Below are 22,568 nucleotides of genomic sequence, written 5' to 3'. Positions count from 1 at the left end.
AAATGAGAATAACATTCCCAAGAACTATTCTATGCTTCACTCCAACTCCAGTATCCCTTCGTCTCTCAAACTTTGTGCCTCCAATCTATGCTTTTTTACTCTCCAAATTTTCCTCAATTTTTCTATCCATCTCTATGTCCCTTTCTCTTCCTTTTTAAAGGCTCAATTAAGTTTGTCCTTCATTAATGACCCCATCAAGACAAAATTCCCTCAGATTTTCCCTCAATTAAACCCAATTCCAATAAAGTCATAATCACTTCAAATCAGAATTTAATTAATTTGACTTTTGAAATTTCTTGACTTTCCCTTAATTAAGTCAAGTTGGATGGAAACGTGATTGAAACGATTTGAGGTCAATAAAAAGGGAAAGAATTTTTTTTAATCACAAAAACACTTTTATTTCCTTATTTATTTTATTTTATTTTATTAGGCTTTTTTATTTATTTTTAATTTACATTTAAAAGGCTGGATAAAATAGAATATTCACATAGAGCCCAAGCCACAAGCAACATTTTATATTAAAAATATTTTTAAAAAATTATATGCAGGACCCACTTTGTAGAATCGTTGAGTATGTTAACGTTGGAGTGTTGGGAAAGGAAATCTTTTATGTTAAGAGACAAAAATGATACCAAGCCAAGTTCAAGGAACTCAATTATTTTTTGCCTATAGTTAACGAACAAAAATAACGCTTAACCCATTAAAATATATGGTTAATTAATCATCAAAAAAATACTCTAAAAAATATGTTCTGTATGAATTGACTGATTTTTAATTTACCTGAAACACATAATATTTTTTTTTATTAAATTGACAATAGTAATAATATTTTCTATTTAATAAACAATTCTCTTATTGAAATATAATTATTATTTTTAAAGTTAAAATTTTCTGTTAAAATGAACAACTTTTTTTGTTTTTTGTTTGTAAATCTCACTATCCAGATACAGGTTTTTGAACCAAAAATTCTTGTTTTCACACCAAAACGTGTATGCAGCTCATCCGATAGATAAGCCTTTAAAAGCCGACCCTTTCCTTGTTTCTCCCCACTCCCTCCACTCCACACAAGTCGCTTGAAGAACTTACAACTCTCACGAAGAATATGACTTGCTCTGTCTATTATATCACTTTCTTCTTCTTCTTCTTCTTCTTCTTCTTCTTGAACTATTATTGTGAGGCTCAAAATCAAAAGGCTTCAGCTCTGTATGTGTTCGGAGACTCACTTGTGGATGTTGGCAACAACAATTACCTCAAGCTTTCCATTGTGAAGGCCAACCATTTTCCTTACGGCATTGATTTTCCCTCCAAGAAACCTACCGGAAGGTTCAGTAATGGCAAAAACGCCGCAGATTTCATCGGTCAGTTCATTCAAATCTATTCGTATTTTTTAATTCATCATTCACAAGAACTTCGAATGTTCACTGTTATATGTGTCTCTCTCTGAGTGTCTATTGATTTTGATTTTGATTTTTTTGTTGTTGCTGTCCTTTTCTTTTGGATTATAGGTTATTTCGATTCTAAACTATAAGTAAAAAATCTATTTCTTTTCTTTTTTCTACTTTTTTGTTGAAGCCTTTAGTTTAGTTCTTTTATCTCATGTCACTCACCACATTTACTAATGAATATTTAACATGACGTGCATGATATCATTGCTTTATCAATTAAAATGATGTTTTCTGTCATCCTAATATTAAAATGATGTCTTTTGTATGGAATCGAAGTTTCTGGTTATATATCATATCAGATAACAACAGGTTTACATCCTGTTAGTATATCGTTGGTTCAAGAATATTTAGGATATATATATATATATATATATAGAAGAAAAAATATTTTTATCGAAAAGAAAGATAAGAGAGAACTGGTTCTTCTATATATTATCATAAAAAGAACAATAAAAAATGACATTTGGTTGAATAATGATAATATAATTTAGACTCTCTCAATTAGGATAAGTCCTGGGTCATTCTTCAATTACAATCATGCAATTGAACGACTTAAATTTGAATTATTTTTCTTTTGCTTTTTTGTTGTTTCATAAGCAAATCACTAATTTATGAAAAAAAAAATTGTCAACTTTCAGAGAAAATAAGTTTTAATTTAAGAGTTAGGTCGTTCGAATTTAATCATAACAGTGCTCTCCGATGCTAACATGTATGGCTATGCAATTTCTGACTTGTGAGTCTTTTTCTTTTGTAGTTTAGTTTATATAGCTTCGATCTATCCCTCAATATATAAACACGCACACACATCCCTTTATAAGACCACAGATAATATTTTCATATTTTGTTTGGCACCTTTGTGTAGAAGAAACCCATTTTTTATTGTAATGACATCCAGAAAGCATAAAGAGATCGGACACCCGAACATGGGAGTCATTTGGCCCCAAAAAAAAAATGAAAAAAAAAACAGAACATTGGAGTCATGAACTAACTTTCATAAAGTTTGTAAAGCTAAACTGTAAGCTTTCTCAGAAAAAAAATAGAAAAAAAAATTAAGAAAAGGAAAGTGAAATGAAAGAATCTAAAATTACACGATGGTCCAAAGAGTACGGCGAGAAAATTTATATCTTATGAAAGGCAAGGGCACTATTTAGTCCATAAATTTCTCAGTTTTGATAAAGCATGGGCGTTGTCTGTGTCTATATATGGATGTACGATTTTAAGAGATAGATTTTAAAATATTTCAAGTTTAAAATAGTCAATGAAGGATATTAATGATGGAGTTTGATATAGTTCAGGATTTATATTTTTTCTAATTTTGCAATTGTTGGTTCCATTGATGATAGTTTAAATTTTTTATTTTGGTGGTTTAATTATAAATATTTAACTTCCATTTATTTAAATCATATGTTTAATTTTAAAGAGAATGTTTCAACTTAAAATATTAAAACGTATTGTTTGTTGGTTTATGACTGGATATATGGAAGCTGAGGAATTAGGTTTGCCAACTTCACCACCTTACCTATCTCTGGTTTCTGAGTCAAAAGCCAACAAAGACAATGTTTCCATCGTGGGCGGTGCGAGCTTCGCCTCAGCAGGTGCTGGAATATTCGATGGCTCTGACCAACGTTATGTAAGTGCCCTTTAATTTTTTTTTTCTAAGAATATTTTTCACATATGTAAATGTGCGTATGTATGTGTATTAATTAATTATTTATTTTCATAATACAATTTTTAAAATTAATAAAATCTATATACTTTCTTCTGCCATAGCACAAGCCACAAAATTTCACTCCATGCATATCATCATTATTTTTAGCGTTATGCTATTTATGTACTGTGATCAAACGTGCATTTAAATTAAAAAATTTACAATTGAGATTATAATTTAACTGAGGTTAATAAATTTAGCTTTTCTCCCTAAATTTAACTGAGGTTATAAAATACTTTGATAAATTAAAAATCTTAATTTTTAAAAAAGGTAGAATTAAATGATAAAAAAAATTTAACTTTGTCTCTATTAAAAAAATTACGTATAATAATAAGGGAGGGAGTAAATTTTTGTGAATCATTTTAATATTTTTCAAGAAAAAAATAAAAAAATCAAATAGATTTAAAACAAACTAATAATTTAATAAAATAGAGATCTTGACAAATTGGCCTCTTCTTTGTCTTCCAATATCATCACCTTTCTTTTTCTCCCCCTTCCCATCTTATCTTTCACAGTGTCGTCCATAATAGCACCACACATGTCACATCTTCCCTTTTCATCTTTGTATGGATCCCTCCCTCAAAAGTCCTCTCTCACCTTCATCTCTTGCTGGCAACACCAAGTCACCAACTCCCACTACTTTTGATCTCCCGAATATCTGAGGTTTGTGTATCGCCCGAAGGATATGGCATCTGCACCCAAGTCATTTGCATGTGATCCTGATCAATTGAAGAGTGGATATTATGCAAATTCTTAAAAGATGAAGAAGCTTTGATTCTAAATTTGTCAGCAGCGTGGGTTGAGTTTGTGAGTGGTGAGCAAGTCGAATAAAGGCTAGTTTTGAATTAGGAGGAGAGAGGAAGGAAACATGTGAAAGAGACAGAAAATTTGCACAAGGCTGTGGACAAAAAGAAGAAGATAAGCAGGAGAGAGAAAAATCAGAATGCTCGTTGAGAGAGAGAGAGGGGGGGGGGAAGCTCCATCAAATAGCTTATAGCTTTAGGAAAAACGCTCATTTGAAATTAAACCGAACACTTTTGAAATTTTTTTTAATCAAAATAGAATTTAATGTATTTTTCAGCTTTCAATTGAGGCCTGGGCCACCCCAATCTTAATTAAGAGGTAATTCAAAAATGTACTAAGCTTAGTTTTGTAAATTAATTTAATTCAAAAAACTAACTTTGGAAGCTTTTCAATTATAAGAATTTATTCATTGTCTTTTTTAAACATATCTCATGTTTTTATCTCTTTATTTCTTAAATGTTTTAAAAAACATATATATCATTAGTATCATATTAAATTGATTTAATTTGGAATTGCATTTTGTGCTTGTATTGTTATTTTTATCCTACACAACCAATAATCCTTCCATTAAAAAATGTGAGACAAATTTTTGAGAAGTTGAATGTTAAAAAATATAAAGTCTTTTAAGTCTTTTAAGATATGATCCTTATTTTTTTAAAAAAATATCTCAATTGAATAGATTACTTTATAATTTTTTAGGTTCAAATACTTTATTAAATATGGATAAATATAAAAATATAGGGTTAGTTTAAACATAAATAACTACTTTATTGGGAGTGAAATTCAGTTAAAAATACCTTATATTTTTTAACAAAAGAAATATATAATTAAATTGGAACCAATTCAATAATAAATCATAAAATACTGTTTCAAGCTTAACAGATTAATTGTTATAACATCAAGTGCTAATTCATTGATCTCCCCCAAAAAAAAAAAAAAAATAACGGCTAATTCTTACGTTTACCTCGAATGATGCTAATGTTTGCCCATCTTCCCAAATCCCAAATAGGAACCTAGTTTAGCTATACATATAACTACCAAATATTACAGGCTGAGATAACAGTGAAGGTTAGGATTGATCACCCCTAGTTAATAAAAATAAGTAAATAACCAAATTCTCTCTTAAACTTTAGGTTAATTAATTAAAAATGCTTTGAAAAAAAAAAGCCTCAAAAGCACAGTTTTTTGCAATGTAAGTGGCACTATATATCTGAAATTTATTTATTGTATAAATTTAACTCTCAATGGTATAGTCTGGACCTTAATTTTAATTTTTAATTGACTAGAAAATGACACTAAAAGGAACTCAAAATGAAATAAAAGTTACTTTTTGTCATTTCATTTTCTGATCATTTGATTCACAAGTTAACTTTTGTTAACAATAAATGCTAGATTGTATAATTTTTAAAAGTTAAGAAAATAATTTGTATAATAAATAAAGTAAAGATTTATGATGTTATTAAATGTAAAGTTTATGGAGTAGTTTACTTATTTACCCAAGAAAATTTGAAATCTACAAATTGGAACTAGGTTATTGCAAAAAATTTAATGGGCAATGATATGAAAAGAATTTGGATTGTCAATTTGACGTTGATCCTATGTAATATAAAATTTGTAGAAAACTAGTACTATCTAATTAGCTGTCATATATAAACTAAAATGCGGCCAACATAAAAAATGGATTCCAGCTAATCTTTTTGGGTTCTATATTTTTCTCACTTTTTTTTTCCTGGTTAACATATATTTGAAATTATTGAAAATTGTTTGTTTGAAATTGTTAATATTCAAAAATGACATGATTGAAATTGTTTTGATTTATTTTAATTTTTGAATTAATAAATAAAGATAACACAATTAGTTAAATTGTATATTAACATAATTAAAAATTTAAATAAAAAAATTTACATTTTATTTTGGGGTCAATATTATTCTAGTTATACTTTAGAGTTTATTATTGTCATTTAAGCATTTAATTTATATCTTCCGGAGTTTATTATATATGCATTAATATAGTTAAAAACTTAATTTTTTAAAAAAATTATGACGGCTTTCAAGACGTTGAGTCATGTCGATGAGAATTGAGCTAGAAAAAAAAAAAAAATATAAATTTAGAATAAACAAGCTTATGGATTTAAAGTTTAAACCCTTGAAAACTGGGCCAGTCCTCATTACTTTCAGCTCTACACAGGCAGAACCCAATCTTGATTTTCAAATATTGCAATCTTCACAATTTAAAAAAAAAAAGTTTTTAGAAATACTTTGAATGAAAATTAAAAAATTAAATTTATTGGCAACAAATCATCTTTCCAATCTAGGACGGTTGTTTTAATTTTTTTTAAATCATTATTTCGGTATTTTCCAGAAGCAGTCAATTCCTTTGAGGAAGCAAGTGGATTACTACGTGGAAGCGCACAATGAAATGTTAAAGCAAATAGGAGAGTCAGCTTTACAGGAGCATCTCTCAAGTTCCATCTTCACCGTCGTGATTGGCAGCAACGATCTCTCCGGCTACTTCGATTCCTCCAACCTCCGTCACAAAAGCACCCCTCAGCAGTACCTGGATTCCATGCTTTTCTCCCTAAGAGCACAGCTACAGGTAACTTTAATTTAGAGCTAATAAACAATTTCAACTTTAAAATATAAGTCTAGAAACATATGAACTCTAAATTCATTTTTATTATGATATTTTTTTTAATTTTAAAAAAGGATACAACATCAAGTTAATTTTCATTATTAGTTAATTAAAAAATTATAAAAAAATAAAAAAATATAGACAAAGATCCAAAAAACTATTGAAAAAAATTTACAAAATCTTTTTAGTTATTTTCTGTAATTTTTGAAATCCTTTACTGTAATTATTTGATCAACTAATAGTTAAAGCTAACATTATTATTAACGATAAGAACAATATTATATCATTTTGAGATGTTGAAGATGAATATTGCACTGAAAATAAATTAAAGGTCTCATATGTTCTTGGATCTATAATTTAAAAACAAATTTGACATTTAATCTTTTAATTTATTTATTAATCAACTAACCATATAGTCCATATGTATATATATATATTCTTTAATAATTAAATATTATGTCTTAACCACTATTATTAAAATCGGATTGCATTGGCCGATTCAACTGGTTGAATTGGAAATCAATTTCAAATCTCATTTAGTCACTATAGAAAACTGAAACCAGTAAGACCAGCTAGCAACTAGTTGAACTGGTAATATTATTTTTATTTTTAATTCATATTTTTAAATCATAATTTATACATATTTACACCTAATAAGTATTATAAAATAAAAAAATGTAAGAAATATGTATGAATTTTATATATGTATATGTATGTATGTATATTTTAAACTTATGAATTATAAATTATTAAATAATTATATATATTTTAGATGAAAATGATATAATATTGATGGATATTATTTTTCATTATATACTATTTTGTTTGAAATTTAAACATTTATTTTTGTTACAATAGATGATTTTCTTTTACTTTAAACATACAATATTTAAAATATATTAATTTATTTATGATCAATTAGATCATACAGTTCAAACCACGATCCGACTGTAAACTAGTAACCCGACTGATTCAATAGCCAATTCAATTAATTTCATAACATGGGTTTTCACTCTAATTAACGTGGCAGAGAATATATGAGAATGGGGGACGCAAGTTTGAGATAGCAGGAATAGGGGCCGTCGGGTGCTGCCCAGCGCGTAGGTTGAAGAACAATACAGAATGTGAAGCAGAAATCAATTTCTGGGCACTCAAATACAATGAAGGCCTCAAATCAATGTTACAGGAATGGCAATCCCAGAACCATGGTCTTGCCTACACTTTCTTTGATACCTACGCCGCCAATGACGATCTCATTCTCAATCCTTCCACTCATGGTATGTCATATACTACTCACTCCCTACCATAATATTTGATTTAAAGTACAGAGCAAAGTTTAGGTTATATATATATATATATATATTCAGGTAAATATAAATTTTGGTCTCGGTACTTTACTCGTATTTGGCTTTTGATCCCTATATTTTTTTTCGGCATTTTAGGTTCTTACATTTTTATTTTTCATTATTTTCAATCCCTCTATGAGCAAAGTGTAGGAACCTTGAAAGGATCCAAAATAATAAAAAATAAAAGTATAAAAACCTAAAATATTAAAAAAATATAGAGATTAAAAGTAAAATGCAAGTAAAGTATGAGGATAAAAAATTGTGTTTATCTTATATATTCTAATTATACTCTCATGCTTTCTTTGAATGGAAAGAAAAAATGTAAAAAAATAATGTTAGGAAAGAAAATAGGAGATGATATAACTTTTCTCCATAACAGTGTGGGAGGAAGAACACATGGTGTGGAATTCATCACATTTTTCTCTAAAATTTTCTCTCGTGCGTGGAGAGATTTTGAGAGGAAAATTTGAATAAACTTGGATTTCACACACCACCCTCTCTCCCTCTCCTTGGCGTCTATGCATCTTTTCAACCGGCAACCATCATTTTCACACCTCTCCCTCGCATCCATCCCCAATCTTCCTTGTATCCATGCTTGTATTCTTTTCGTCTCGTTGGAATCTTGTGGCAAACAAAATCATTTTCTTTTTTTAAAAATATTTCATGATCATATTTTAAAAAAGTCACTTTTGACTTGTTAAATAAAACAATAATATATCCCTCTCCTTGGCGTCTATGCATCTTTTCAACCGGCAACCATCATTTTCACACCTCTCCCTCGCATCCATCCCCAATCTTCCTTGTATCCATGCTTGTATTCTTTTCGTCTCGTTGGAATCTTGTGGCAAACAAAATCATTTTCTTTTTTTAAAAATATTTCATGATCATATTTTAAAAAAGTCACTTTTGACTTGTTAAATAAAAAAATAATATATAAATTATTTTGTTTTAAAATATAATAAAAAATATTTTTTCGCCAAATAATTAATTTTAGGTGAAATATAGTGTATTCTGAAATACAGATATAGTCATTATAATATTTGATTATTTTATTACCTTTTCCTTTTGTTATGTCCATTCATATAGGGAGAGTGATAACTTGTTTTTTTAAATTTAATAATTGGCATAAAAAAAGACTTTTTACACCACTTGTTTTTACACTGTTATCAAAATCAATGTAAAATGTTAATTTTAAAGTTGTAAAACAACTTTTTTTTTTTAAGTTGTGAATCTGCCTTTTAATTATATAATATATATATATATATATATATATTTATTTATACACACATACGGTTGGTGTGACTGACAGGATTTTCTGAGGTAAGAGCAGCATGCTGTGGGCTAGGGGAGCTGAGAGCTCGGGCTCCATGCTTGCCAGTGACCAAATTTTGTTCCAACAGAAAAGATCACGTCTTCTGGGATCAGTACCATCCTACCGAAACAGCTTCTCGTATCCTCGTCGATAAAATTTTCAATGGACCATCACAATACACTTCACCAATTACTTTGAAAGAGCTTCTACACCTCTGAATTACTTGGCTTTAACCATATTAATTAAATTTCAGTCAAAAAAAACCATATTAATTAAATTCCTCTTGTTTCTTCTACGATTTAGCTTCGTCCACATTTCATATATAGCTACGCACACATGAAGAATAATGGAAAGAAATTAAATACGATTTTTAGAATTTTCATGACGAAAACCATAGGACTGGTCTAGTTCCATGGTATTTATTTATTTATTTATTTGTGACATATTTCAGTTCAACAAGTTATCATGTACGGTCAAGAAAAATTGGAGGCCTAGCTGTTCGATTGTATATTTGACTTTACTGACTGTGGGTTGAAAAATAATTATTTTGATTAGACTATTGACTAAAGCAAAATAAAAAGTAATCATTTTTTCTATAAATTTATATATCAATCAATTACATGTAATAAATACCTGTTATTTTTATATACTAAAGTTATTATTTACTAATATTTAAATTTTTATTTTTCTATACTTAAATTGTCATTTTCTCCTGTCATGATTTTCATTTTCTTATGCCAAGTTATCATCCCCCCATTTGTCACTTTTATTATGAACACAAGATATCAAATAAAGAAAATACAACTGTTGGTCTTTATACTTTTAACGTATTTTCCTATTAGTTTTCATGCTTTTATTTTGTTATTCCAAGTTCTTGAATTTTCATATGCCTGTAATGCTAATCCTCATCATCACTAGAAGAGTTAAATCTGCTAATATATACATGATTCTTTTTAATTTGTTGGTGAATTAATAAAATTATAATGAGTCGGACATTGTCTGAGTAAGATGATTACTAGTTTTTTTTTTTTTTTCTGTTTGCCCTAACTGTGTGTTTTCCACTTCTGAACACGAGCGAGAAAAAGCATTTTAAAATTAGTTAAAAATGGTCATCTAAATCGGTTTAGATAAGGGTTTTTTTTTTTTAAATTTGTCTTCTCATTTTCTAGAACTCATTATAGTTTTAACAAGTTAGTGCAAGAATTTATGCACATGGTAGTCACTGTTATGCCCTCATGATCATATTTAAAGATATAGGGACTAACTAGCAAATTAGATTTGACCAAAATCCTATTTCAAAGAAAAGCTCAACTCATGCACATGAGTATTTCTTTCATTATCTTTCTTTTAAGTCCCCATCCTTTTGTATGATGCCAAAGGGAAAGAGAAAGCTAGAATTACCATAGAAAGGGGGAGAGGGAATTTTAGCCAAACATTAAAATAGAATTTCAATTTAAAGGCTTTAACTTCTCTTCAATGAATTTGTACTCTTATTGTTATGATTATTTCATTCACTGCTTTACATTTTGGTTCATATTTCTTTTGAACTCCCATACCTAATTAAGGGGGAGCTGTTATATCTTGAATTGAGGTTGTCATTATAAAAAAAAGGAGAGAATGTTGAACTAAGTGTTTTGATAATAACAAAACATAGAGAAATATATTTATTACTTGTACAAATTGAATATCATGAATCAAGTGACAAAGCTGCTAGATATGGCAACACACCTAATAGGGGGGTGAATTGGATGTTTGAGGAATTATCAGTTCTTTTAAAACTTTGTTAGCAAAATTATGTTCAAAGGAAAGTTTAGGCAAATTTGATTTCTAAACTATGTGTGTAAGAATGCTAAAGTTATTTTTACAAGCTTAATATGTGTAATAGAGTTTAGAAACAATCTTTAAGTGCAAGTTTGAGTAAGAGCATGTGGAAATATTAGATTCAATTTCATACACTAAAACATAACATTAATTAAGGTTGTTGGAAATATAAAGAGATAAGGGAAGAGAGATTGTAAATAGTGATTTATCCTAGTTTAGCTCTTCCTCCTCTTGAGCCTATATCTAGTCCCCAAGCAACTATTTGAGATTTCTTCATTATAACACAAGTTTGAGTGAGTGTTTGCCACCTCAGTATATCCACAAGTTCAATTTAGGTACTTGTGAGCCTTTACAACAACTCGCTTTATTAGTGAGATTCTTTTCCTAAGAGAACATTCTCTCTTGATTTCAAGAGAAATCTCTCCCTCACTTTTACAAAGGTTTTGAGTATGTGAATCACTCAATTAAAACTCTTTCTAAGAGTAATGATGAGTACAATGAAGCTTTAATACTCAAATGATGTTGATACAAATGATATTGGCTCAAGAACAATGATTTTCATATAACAAGAGTAATATGATCATGAATTTCATAGTATGATGATTTCTGAGGTTAATCCCTTGTTAAGATCAATTTTGAGTGTTAAATTTATAACTCATGGAGTGAAATAAGTGTTAGAGATATCATATGACCATTTAAAGATGTTGCATGTAACCTTCTCTCATAATTGCTAGATATAGGAGAAGATTAACTAAATCATCACACTAAACATACCAAACAGTAATCAATTTACTTTGTTTAAAAAGCTTGGGCCCAAAACTTCTATTGCAAAATCATAAGAACCATAAGAAATTTGAGCAATATGTAGGGGAAATAAGTTATATGTAATCATAAGAACTAATTGCATGCCTCAAATACAAAGAAATAAGGTTAGATTATAGGCCATACACTGCGGCGACCAATACTTGTGTGCTTGACCTCCTCTATGTCATAGGTAGCGGTGTGATATGCCATGCACCATGGCACACATGACAGAAACTATTGCTATTAGAAACCAGTTCGCAGGGCGAACATTTGGCATGTGCCATTTTCATATACAACGTCCGATCGGAGTGATTCAAGCGCCCACAAGTAACTTATCATATAAGCTAACTAATGAGATAGTTTGGACACAATCCAATAGTCCAATCCAAATTTGGACATCTGGGTGAAAAAGTTACTTTTATCAAAATTTAGCATACCCACGTGTTTAAATTGATCCTATTGTCTCATTAGACCACATTAGGCCTTGAACTAAGTCCAAAAGGACATCTTACACCTGATTGATGACATTATGACACATAGATACACATGTATCACAAATTACCTACTCAGTAGCCCATTTCCACTTTTCACAACTTTTTACTATTAAGCATAATTTGAACCACTTGGCCATTTCACCATAAAATCACCACAAATTCACTTCATTCTTACCACAATCACATTTATAATATATTCACAACTATATCTTAGTCCCAACTTATCATTTCATTATATATTCACACATATGGATTAAGATTCATAAAAATTACTGCAATTCTCTCCAAACCACCACTTAATCATGCATGCAATCCCTATGGCAACTCATTTACAGCTTAACTACAAAAGACTCAGTTCATTATATAATACTCTGAGTTCACATGGCTTCAATAACTCTTAGCTAGTCTAAAGTCTTTTCCCCTGCCTTGATCATTGCTTTATCTTGTAAAATGTAACCACATAGTGGGATAAAATCTTAGTAACAGAATAACTCACTACTATTGGCTATCACATGTAACTATATAAAAGTATAACATAATATACAGTTAAACATAACATATATATATATGTTTCATTCCAAATCACAATAACATATTTCAATTCACCTCTTTCACTACTATAATAACCACTTTTCACCACTTTTTCACATATAGCATGATCATTATCAGCGGAACCTCCAAATCACCTGTACTTGAAACCATAAGCTTACCTTAGACCAATATACACTCTTATTGGCCTTGAGCTCATCTTCAATGGTAGAATACTCGGTCAAAGGTGTTCTATCTTACTTTCGGACTATGATTTCTCCTAATACATATAAAGGGTATCGTTGACTCCAACTCCGCATCACATTGATATTAAGGAGTTCAAATCTCTATCTCCGCACTGCAATAGATACTAAGGAGATAATCTCTAACACCGCATCTCGAAAGGCACTAAGGAAATATGATTCTCCAACACTATACCCTATCAGGCACTAAGGAGAATGATGTCATATGATTTTATAACTACACTCCACAGGGGTAAACCTCTAACCCTATGATCATACTTTTCGAACCTATCATAGGTTCTTAATCACCACCAATCTCATATATACACATATATACATTTATATATCAAATTACACAATTTCATTTACTTGTTTAACCAAAGTTCCTTTTCATACAATAAACATACAATGCTACAAAGCATGCTCAATTTAAAATGATTTCATATATTCCATAGCATACTCATACACAGTTACAATAAATAGTCAAACAAAAGAAGTTATTCAGTTACCTCAACTCTTCTGTCACAAGAAAGGTCACCAGTAGATTTCAATTACCACAAAAGCTCATCATAAGATTTTCTTATCAACTCACACATACGATATGCCAATCTACACAAAATTGGCATTATTAGTCAATTATTTTAAATTGACTAAAAGCATATAATTATCAACTATGGCTATAACTAGCCATTCATTCCTTTTTACTTGGCCATTCTAAACTAATTACCACCTGATTACTACTTTACATCTCTTTAAATGATCTCACTTTAGCTAAACATGATTCTCACCCCAATTCTTCACTAATTTAGGGCCAAATGGAGTGTACAAGTTCAAAGCTCCATTATTTCACCCTAAACCAGTTGTAAACCTTTAATTTAACTCCCAAAAACCTTTTTATTTCTATTGAGTAAGAATCAAACCCTTAAAATCTTCTCTATTCAATTTCTCTATAACTTATACTAAGAGAAATTTGGGTAAAATGGAAGGTAAGAGTTATATGAAGCTTACCCGATAAGTTACTCATTGAAAGTGCCTTCAAATGCTCTAAAATCTCTTGCCCTACCAAACTTTTGCTTCTTCTCTTCTCCCTCTCTTGTGTTTCTAATTTTTCCTTCTAAAATTCACCCCAGTTCATGACTTAAGAGGTCATTTTCCAATCCTCACCATGTGCACACACTTCAACCCAAAATGTGATCCTTTCACCCATATCTATCCATTCAACATCCCAATAACATAAATCATCAAATAATCATCCAAATCTCTAATCCTGCACTAATTGCCACTTTACCCCTGATTAATAGTTAATCACAGGATTATAGAATCAAGATGTTACATTGCACAGTGATTATAGCTATTGATGTAAAATCTTGTGAGCAATTAGAGCAAAATCACGTAAGGTAATGCATGTGGTAGTGCTCAGATGACAAATCAATTGTGTTTTGGAGTGCTTCATGTGTGTTTTGGACCTCAGAGGCTATAGAATGAAAAACAAGGCTTTAAAGGTCATTTCATACGTGTCTACAAGGTGTTTCACATGTGATTTTTACAAATGCTATTTAGTATGAAAAAAGGCTTTTAGGTGCAATTTCACATATGCACATAAACAGGTTTCACATGTGATTTGGACACTAATGCTAAATCACGTGTGTGTCTTAGCTGCTTTCACCCATAATTTAGATTGTTTACTGCATAAAACTTTATGATGTCCTATCTCACTTGATATAACTCCAAATTTAAAAAATTATATATTTTTGGATATCTCTTGAAGTCTAGCTTTCAAAGAAATAAGTTTCACACTCAAGTTAAGTGTATATTTTGAGATATGATCAAAAGAGTGGATGAAGGTCAAGACTGAATGCTATACAAAATCAATATATCAACACTCAACTTTTAAAGTTCATATCTTTCTTAATAGAACTCTATTTTGAATAAATAAACTATCATTGTTGTTGAAGTCTATTTTTAAATGAGATATGTTTCAAATTAAAATGATCTACGTACTCAGAGATATGATAAGAAACATGACCAAAGGTCAAAACTAATTTTCTTTACAATTGCCTTTTTAAAGCTTAGACTTCAAGTGTTTATGACATTTTCAACTTAACTCCATTTTAAGTAAATAAAACAACTTCGAAAACTTTATGAAGCTAGTAGTCAAAACATTTAAAATCTCGTGAGATATAAATGATCAACGATAAAAATCATAATTATAGAAAATTATATCTCACTCTTTCTCTTAATAGTTAAAATACATGTTTTACTTAAAGATGTCTTGAGCCAATACTTTATATCTAAATCAATGAGTTTAATATAAAGACTTCTAGCCTAATGATATTATACCTATCAAGTCCAAGGATCCCAAGGTGCATCCAAGCATATATAAATGTCTTCATTCTTCGTACGCACTTCTTGGATTATACTTCTCTTTATCTTTATGTTCTTCAATTATGAGTATAGCATGCAAATGATGACTTGAACTTTGTTCCTCTTCATGCTTACTCTCATCTTCACTTTGGACAATCTTAAATGATATATCATAAATAAAATAGTTAGTCCAAGTATCAATGTACATATATCTAAGTTGTGAATGATAATATTTTAAATACTTTTAGATATAGAATCAATTTAAGATAAGAAAACATATGATAGTATAAAATAATTTTGATGCACACAAATTATTTTTCCAAATCACATGTAATATGAAACATCATAAGTAAAAACACTTTAAAGCACTTGTTCTATAATCATATTTAACTACTATACATATATATATATATATATATATGAAAGCAATGCATAAGTATAGTTAACTCATCTATATTTGTCATCATTAAAATTTAAGCTAAACATAATGTCACAAGCCATTATGCCCAATGAAAGCCTCAAGAAGAAAGAGTACATATGAAGAACTCTTAATGAAATTATCTTAAGCCTACTGGACATAAAGAAATAGAAGTGAGCATGAGAAAGAAGAAGATCAAAGTTGTATCATGAATTAAAGTATATAGGTTACATTTATTTTATTCTTTTCTTAGAAAATTTTGTAAAAATTAATTGAGAGCTTAAACATGAATTAAAGTAAGATTGCATCATATAGAATGTCACAAGCTCTTAAGTCACTTAAGGTTAAAAAGTCTCATCCATGAAAGTACAAGATATGTCTATGCGTTGTGAACACCGTAATTTGTCCGAACATTTTTTAAATAATAATAAATAATCAAAAAAAAATAAAAATATAAAAATGAAATTTAATCCTTTTTTAAGATTACATTTTCAAAAAAAAATAATCTAACAAAATTAACAAAAAAATATAACCTTGCTTAAAATCTCTCTGAAATTATCCTAACCATTCAAGATATTAGGAACTAATTTTGAGAGTCAACTTCTTTTGAATTTCTTCCTTTAAATTTTGTTATCTTCCAAAAAAATATGTTTGCTTAATTCAAAATCAAATTTCTTTTATCTTTTTTTTAACTTCTAAATTAACAAACAGGATTTAAAAAAAAAGAAAGAAAGAATCATAGTTTTTTTTTTTTAAAATAATAATACACAAACCGATGGGTTAAATCTTACCCCATCAGTTCCAAACTTGGTCTTTCGGTTAGATGCCATGCACACAGAGATAAAGAAGACCAAAAGCACACATGCAAAAATAAAAAGAAACAGAGACGACATACGGCCACACAGCTAAAAGGGAAATGCAGAAGAATACCAGAGGCAGATGCAGAAAAGATCAGACGTGAAAAACACTTGGTCACGCAAGGAAAAGGAGTCAGAGATGCATGCAGAAAAAGAAACACATGCATGTATGAAGAAGAAAAGAAAAACAAATGCTTGACACACACGTGAGCAGAAACAGAGAAAAGGAGAAAGAAATAGAGAAGACGTGCACGGCAAAGGAAAAGAGCCTAAGCTTCAACAATAAAGGGATCTCTTACGCAAAGATCTAGGGAGGAGGGGACTAGATTTTTTTTTGCTCATGGAGGAGAGAACAAAGGAGAAAGGGACGGAGATAGAAAAATAAAGGAAAAATAGAGTATAGAGAGAAGGAGAAACATGAACGTTTCAATGAGGGAGGATAGAGGAGAAGAGATGAATCTGAGATGAAGAGAAAAATAGAGCATCAGGACCATAAAAAAGGAAGGAAGGAGAGAAATGAAATGCAAAAAAAAAAACAGAGAGAAGAGGGCATCCGGAGAGAAAGAGAGAAACAGAGAAGGAGAGATGAGAAGGAAACTAAGAAACAGAGCTTGAAGGAAAGGGAGAAGAGAGAGACCGAAGGAGGCAAAAAAAAAAAGAACAGAAAGCACAAGAGCACGGGGGATGGAAGAAAAGAAACTCAAATTGAAAGAGAAAAACGGAGCAGAAAACCAGACGAAGAAGAAAAGAAACTGGAGCATGAGAAGTAGAGCATCGAGACAGGGAATTTCTGGGGGAGAATAAGACAGAGAAGGAGTGCTATATCTGGTAAAAAGATTCTTCTGAAACTTGAAAAAATGAAGGAAGATAAGTTCGCGGAAAGTACTGCACCGAACACCATCATCTTTATCTCGCCTCAAAAACTTGGCAAGCTGCACAGGACAGCTGAATCTCTCATCTTGCTGCTTCTCTTTCACTTTATGTTTCTTCCTCTTGTGCTTATGGTTTTTACTTCAATATTTTTCCTTATTCTTCTTTAGTCTGTTATTCTTCTTATGCCTTTTTGAATTATGAGATGAATCATGCTTGCTGTCAGATAAACTTTCACTTCTAGAGCAGTCGGACATGGAACATGAATAATATGAATCAAAAGAGCGGTGGTGCCTATGACGTGTTTTGGAGTGGGATTTAACCTTTAGGGCTTCTTTATCTCAGACCCGGTGACTTATGTACGTTCTTTCTTGCTTAAAATTTTGTACTCCTTTTAAAATTTCATGCGCCTGTTTCTTTCAATCATATTATTTTAGAAAAAATTAAGAGTATACATATGTTTAATATGAGACTATTTTTTATTCGCAAATAACTTTAAGGCATCAACTTCATTTTGATTTTCATGCAAAATAAATTAGGTAATTAATGGTGGTGATGGTATGCGGATCTTGTTAATTTTAATTGTTGGATGCTATTACCATTACTCTCATCATTTTCTTGCGAAAGTCATATCTGAGCATTAAACCAATTTAAAAATCTTGAGGAACATATCTTTAAGTTAAAAGAGGAGTGAAGTGTCAAAATAATTTCTTTCTCTATTCTTTCGAAAGCTAACTCATATTATGCACCGACTGCAAATGCAAATATTTTGATTATCTATTTATCGTGTGAGATTTTAAGAATCTCCATAGGCATTTAGAATGATTTCATACCGTGTAAATTAATAAGATTTTACAAGTATGAAGATCAATCTTATAGGTATTTATATGGGTTTCAAAGGCCCATCATTAAAATTAACTCTCTTTTTATAATTTAAATCAATAAAATATTTAAGTCTCATGTGAGATTTTAAGTATCTTCATAGAGACTTAACTTAATCACATTATTGTGTGGGATAATAAATCCTCGCAGATATAGTGATTCACAATTTGTATGATGAATATATAAACGAATTTTGTAAATAAAATAATGAACATTTTTATAATATTAATTAACTAAATTAATAAATTTAAATTATAATCATATTGTCTGATAAGATCTTTTAGTTATGTGAGATTTTGGAAACTCCGTAGACCTTTAGAGTAATCGTACTACCGCGTGAGTCAATAAGGCTTCGCAGGTATAACGAATAAGATTTCTATATTTAAAAATATGCGTTATATAATTACGCATTAAAATTATTTAAAGAAAATATTATATAATACTTTTACTGTGTGAGACTTTGAATCTCCGTAAATATTTAGGATAATCTCGTATCATGTAAATCAATAAGGTTCTACAGATATGAGAGTAAAACTTATATAGTAAAATTAACTCTCCTTTTATAATCTAAATTAATTTATTTAAGTCTCATGTGAGATTTCAAGAATTTTTATAGAGACTTAAATTAATCATATTATCGTGTGGGATAATAAGTCCTCGTAGATATAATGATTCTCAATCTCTATAGTAAATAAGTGATTTTTGTAAATAATTATATAATAAATAATTTAGAAAATTAATTAATCAAATTAATGAATTTAAATTATAATTATAGTTACCAACTATATCTTTTAGTTATGTAAGATTTTTGAATCTCTGTAGACTTTTAAGATAATTATATTATCATATGAATCAATAAGACTATGCTGATATAACAATTAAGTTTTTAATATATATATATATACAAATTATATATTAAATTAATTACATTAAAATGTATTTAAATAAATTTAATCCCTTTATCATGTGAGATTTTGGAATCTTTGCAGATACTTAGAATAATTGCATTACCGTATGAACTAATAAGGCTCTACAGGTATAGCAGTTAAAATTCCTAATCATAAAACAAAAAAAATAATTTTAAACCCTTTTCTTTCTTTATTCCAAAATTTAAAAAATTGAGAAAATAATTAAAATTAATTACTTTTTGTAATTTAAAATACACATATCAAATTTTAGAAATCATTTTATTTACAAAATGGTGAATTATTTCTAGTTAATTTCTCTTCAAAAAAAATATTTTCACCAACAACTTTTAAGCCCGAATTACGTGGACTTTGATCCCCATCACAGGGAACGTAGGCCTCAGAGTCAGATTCTGAGTCAAGTCCATCCTCCCTCATAAATAAATAAATATTTCTCACCTAATTCTTATTATTTTCATCAAACACATGAATATAAAAGGGATAATTAAAATAATTATAAAACTATATTAATAGAGCGCAACAAACTTCAGGTAACCGTTTTGATGAACGGGTGTTGTGGGGTGCCTAACACCTTTCCCATACTCAACCAACTCCCAAACCTATTCTCTAATTTTTGCAAATCACCCTTATCCTCCTTTTAAACAGTTTCCCAAGATTTTCCTCAAAATCTTGGTGGTGACTCCTCATTCGATCTGGTTCCCCCCGTGAAGGCCGAGACCTTAGCTCGCGCGCCGTCCGAGTCGCATTTTTTTGAGTGCGACACGTATGTTTGACAAATATTTGCATGCACTTATTGTAACACCCTCAATTTTTAATTTTGAGTTTTTAGTGTTTAAAAAGGATTAATTGGTAAATTTAAGTGATTAAAGAGTTAATGATGTTTTCAGACTACTAATAAAGTTATTAAGATGTTAGACAACCTTTGAAGAAGGCTAGATGGAAGTTTGTGAGGTCAAGGCATCAAGTGGGGCTCAAGTTTTACCTTGGGCTCACTATGTCATTCGCTATGACAGATGCATCATGCTCTATGGCAGATTGCAAAAATCTAAACATATAAGATAGTCGCATGCATTCAAAGTAGAAGGAAAAAAAAGGAAATAGGGGAAGAAATAGAGGAAAGGTTCTTCTCTGCTTAGGCTTTACTTTTGAAGCAATTTAAAGGCAATCTACACTAGTTTGACATATGGGTAAGCTTCCTATCCCTCTCCCTTCCCCTTTATGTGAGATTCTTGGTAGTTTTGGATAGAATGGGAGTTGATTTCAATTTTCCTTAGGTTTTGACCGAACCCATTGACTTAGTTAGGGCCGTAAGTGTTAAATCAAGCTTTTAGACCTAGGTTTGAAGTTTTTATATTGATTTGAAATTTTTTAGCTAGGGTTTGGATGAACCCTAATTAAAAATTAGAAGAAAATAATTTATCTAAGTGTTTGGATATTAAATGAAATCATTGGAGTGTGTTGAAAGTGTTGGTTTTGCTAAAGAGGGTATTTAGGTATAATAGGTACCTAAAAGTAGGTAGAAAAGGGGGTATAATTAGGGTTACAATCGATAATTACTGTTTAATCTTAAATTAAATATTGATTAAGCTCTGTTGAGCTAGTGGATCTTGTGGAGTTAGTCATTTGCCACAATAACTCCTTTTTTTTGTGACAAAAGAGTTGAGATAATCAAATAATTTAGTCCTTTTGCTTAGGTATTTGAGTGGTTATGAGTTGCATAAAAATATATATATATATACATATATATAATCTATTATTAGAAATTTTATAGATATATATATAATCTATTATTAGAAATTTGATTTAAGTATGACTTATTGATCCTTCAAAAAACTTATGTGAAGTGGTTATGATTTAAAGTATTACTCTATGCTCAAAACCCTTTTCATATGTACTTGTAAATAATTATGGAATCAGATGCAAATTAAAATGTTAGTAAATGTACATGGTTATCTATAATGAAAAAAATATGTGCATGATTGAAATGGCACGAGCATGATCACTGTGAGAGGGTAGATATTATATGAAATCCATATGGTATATTGAAAACATGGAACCCTCGGTTCACAATCTCTCTCTTGTTTGAAGTTCCAATACTATTTGAGATAGATTTGGCATACAACACCTCTCAAGTATTCAAGATAAGGGGGAATCTGTGGTCTATAATGGGTAAATGCACCTTTAGCCAAGGCTACCTCTCATGATTAATGAGCTTGGGCCAATCTAATCACATGGCTTTCGTCTTATTATGTTATTAGCCCATAGATTCAATTAGATGAAATACAGAGGATATAAGGTAGAAAATATTGATCATGCATTGTATAGTTTGATATATAGTAAACATGTGTTTGTATGCATTCTATAAATGTTTTTACTTGCCATATTGTAACCTCTCCTCATACCAAATTGTTATCCTAGTACTAAACTAGTATTAGGAGGGGTTAACCTAATTACTATATCACATACCAAGCTAAAATCAAAGAATTTTCTTTAAAATGCTTGGAAACCGAAGACTTCTTTCTAAAATCATTTGAAATCATTCACATAACAGATAATGCAAAGTGGAAGATAATTTCTCGCATTCATCAATTACAAGGCATATTTTAAAATCAATGAAATAACTCTAGAAAAAGGACCACATGCCATGGCGTGCACCATATGTGCCGTAGCATGTGCATAGAGCCACGAGCTCTTTGTCTATGCCACGTACTGCGACGCACATGACATATTCTACTATCATATGATAGTTCACGAAAGTAAACTTCTAGTGTACACCATTTTCATATAAAATGTTTGATCCAAGTGATTCAAGCACCCACATAAAGCTTATTTCATAAGCTAACTAACAAGATAACATTGGACACGATCCAACTATCCAATCTAAATTTGGACACTCGTGTGCAAAAAGTTACTTTTCTAAAAAATTTAAACACCAAAGTATTCAAATCACACTTTGTGTCTCATTAGGTAATTTCAAGCCTAGAACCGAGTCTAAAAGAACAATCCACACTTGATTGACTAATAATAACAACATATATATATATATATATATATGTATCAAGATTTGGCCATCAACTTACCCTCAGTATTAGGCCTATTATTAAACTTTCACAAA

General features: G+C 29.9%; 1 protein-coding gene across 1 annotated transcript; it reads left to right on the top strand.

Moving 5' to 3' along the window:
• Window positions 1-1,041: 1,041 nt before the first annotated feature.
• LOC129301682 (GDSL esterase/lipase At5g55050) lies at window positions 1,042-9,542 on the top strand. The gene is made up of 5 exons (XM_054940277.1): window positions 1,042-1,358; window positions 2,930-3,075; window positions 6,320-6,553; window positions 7,620-7,866; window positions 9,245-9,542. The coding sequence occupies exons 1-5, from the start codon at window positions 1,103-1,105 to the stop codon at window positions 9,463-9,465; spliced, it is 1,104 nt and encodes a 367-aa protein (XP_054796252.1). The 5' UTR covers window positions 1,042-1,102; the 3' UTR covers window positions 9,466-9,542.
• Window positions 9,543-22,568: the final 13,026 nt, after the last annotated feature.

This window comes from Prosopis cineraria, unplaced genomic scaffold (genome assembly GCF_029017545.1).
Source record: "Prosopis cineraria cultivar Desert tree isolate PC_DT_omini unplaced genomic scaffold, ASM2901754v1 PC2, whole genome shotgun sequence".
NCBI classification, from domain to species: domain Eukaryota; kingdom Viridiplantae; phylum Streptophyta; class Magnoliopsida; order Fabales; family Fabaceae; genus Prosopis; species Prosopis cineraria.
This window is presented reverse-complemented; position numbering and strand designations above follow the sequence as displayed.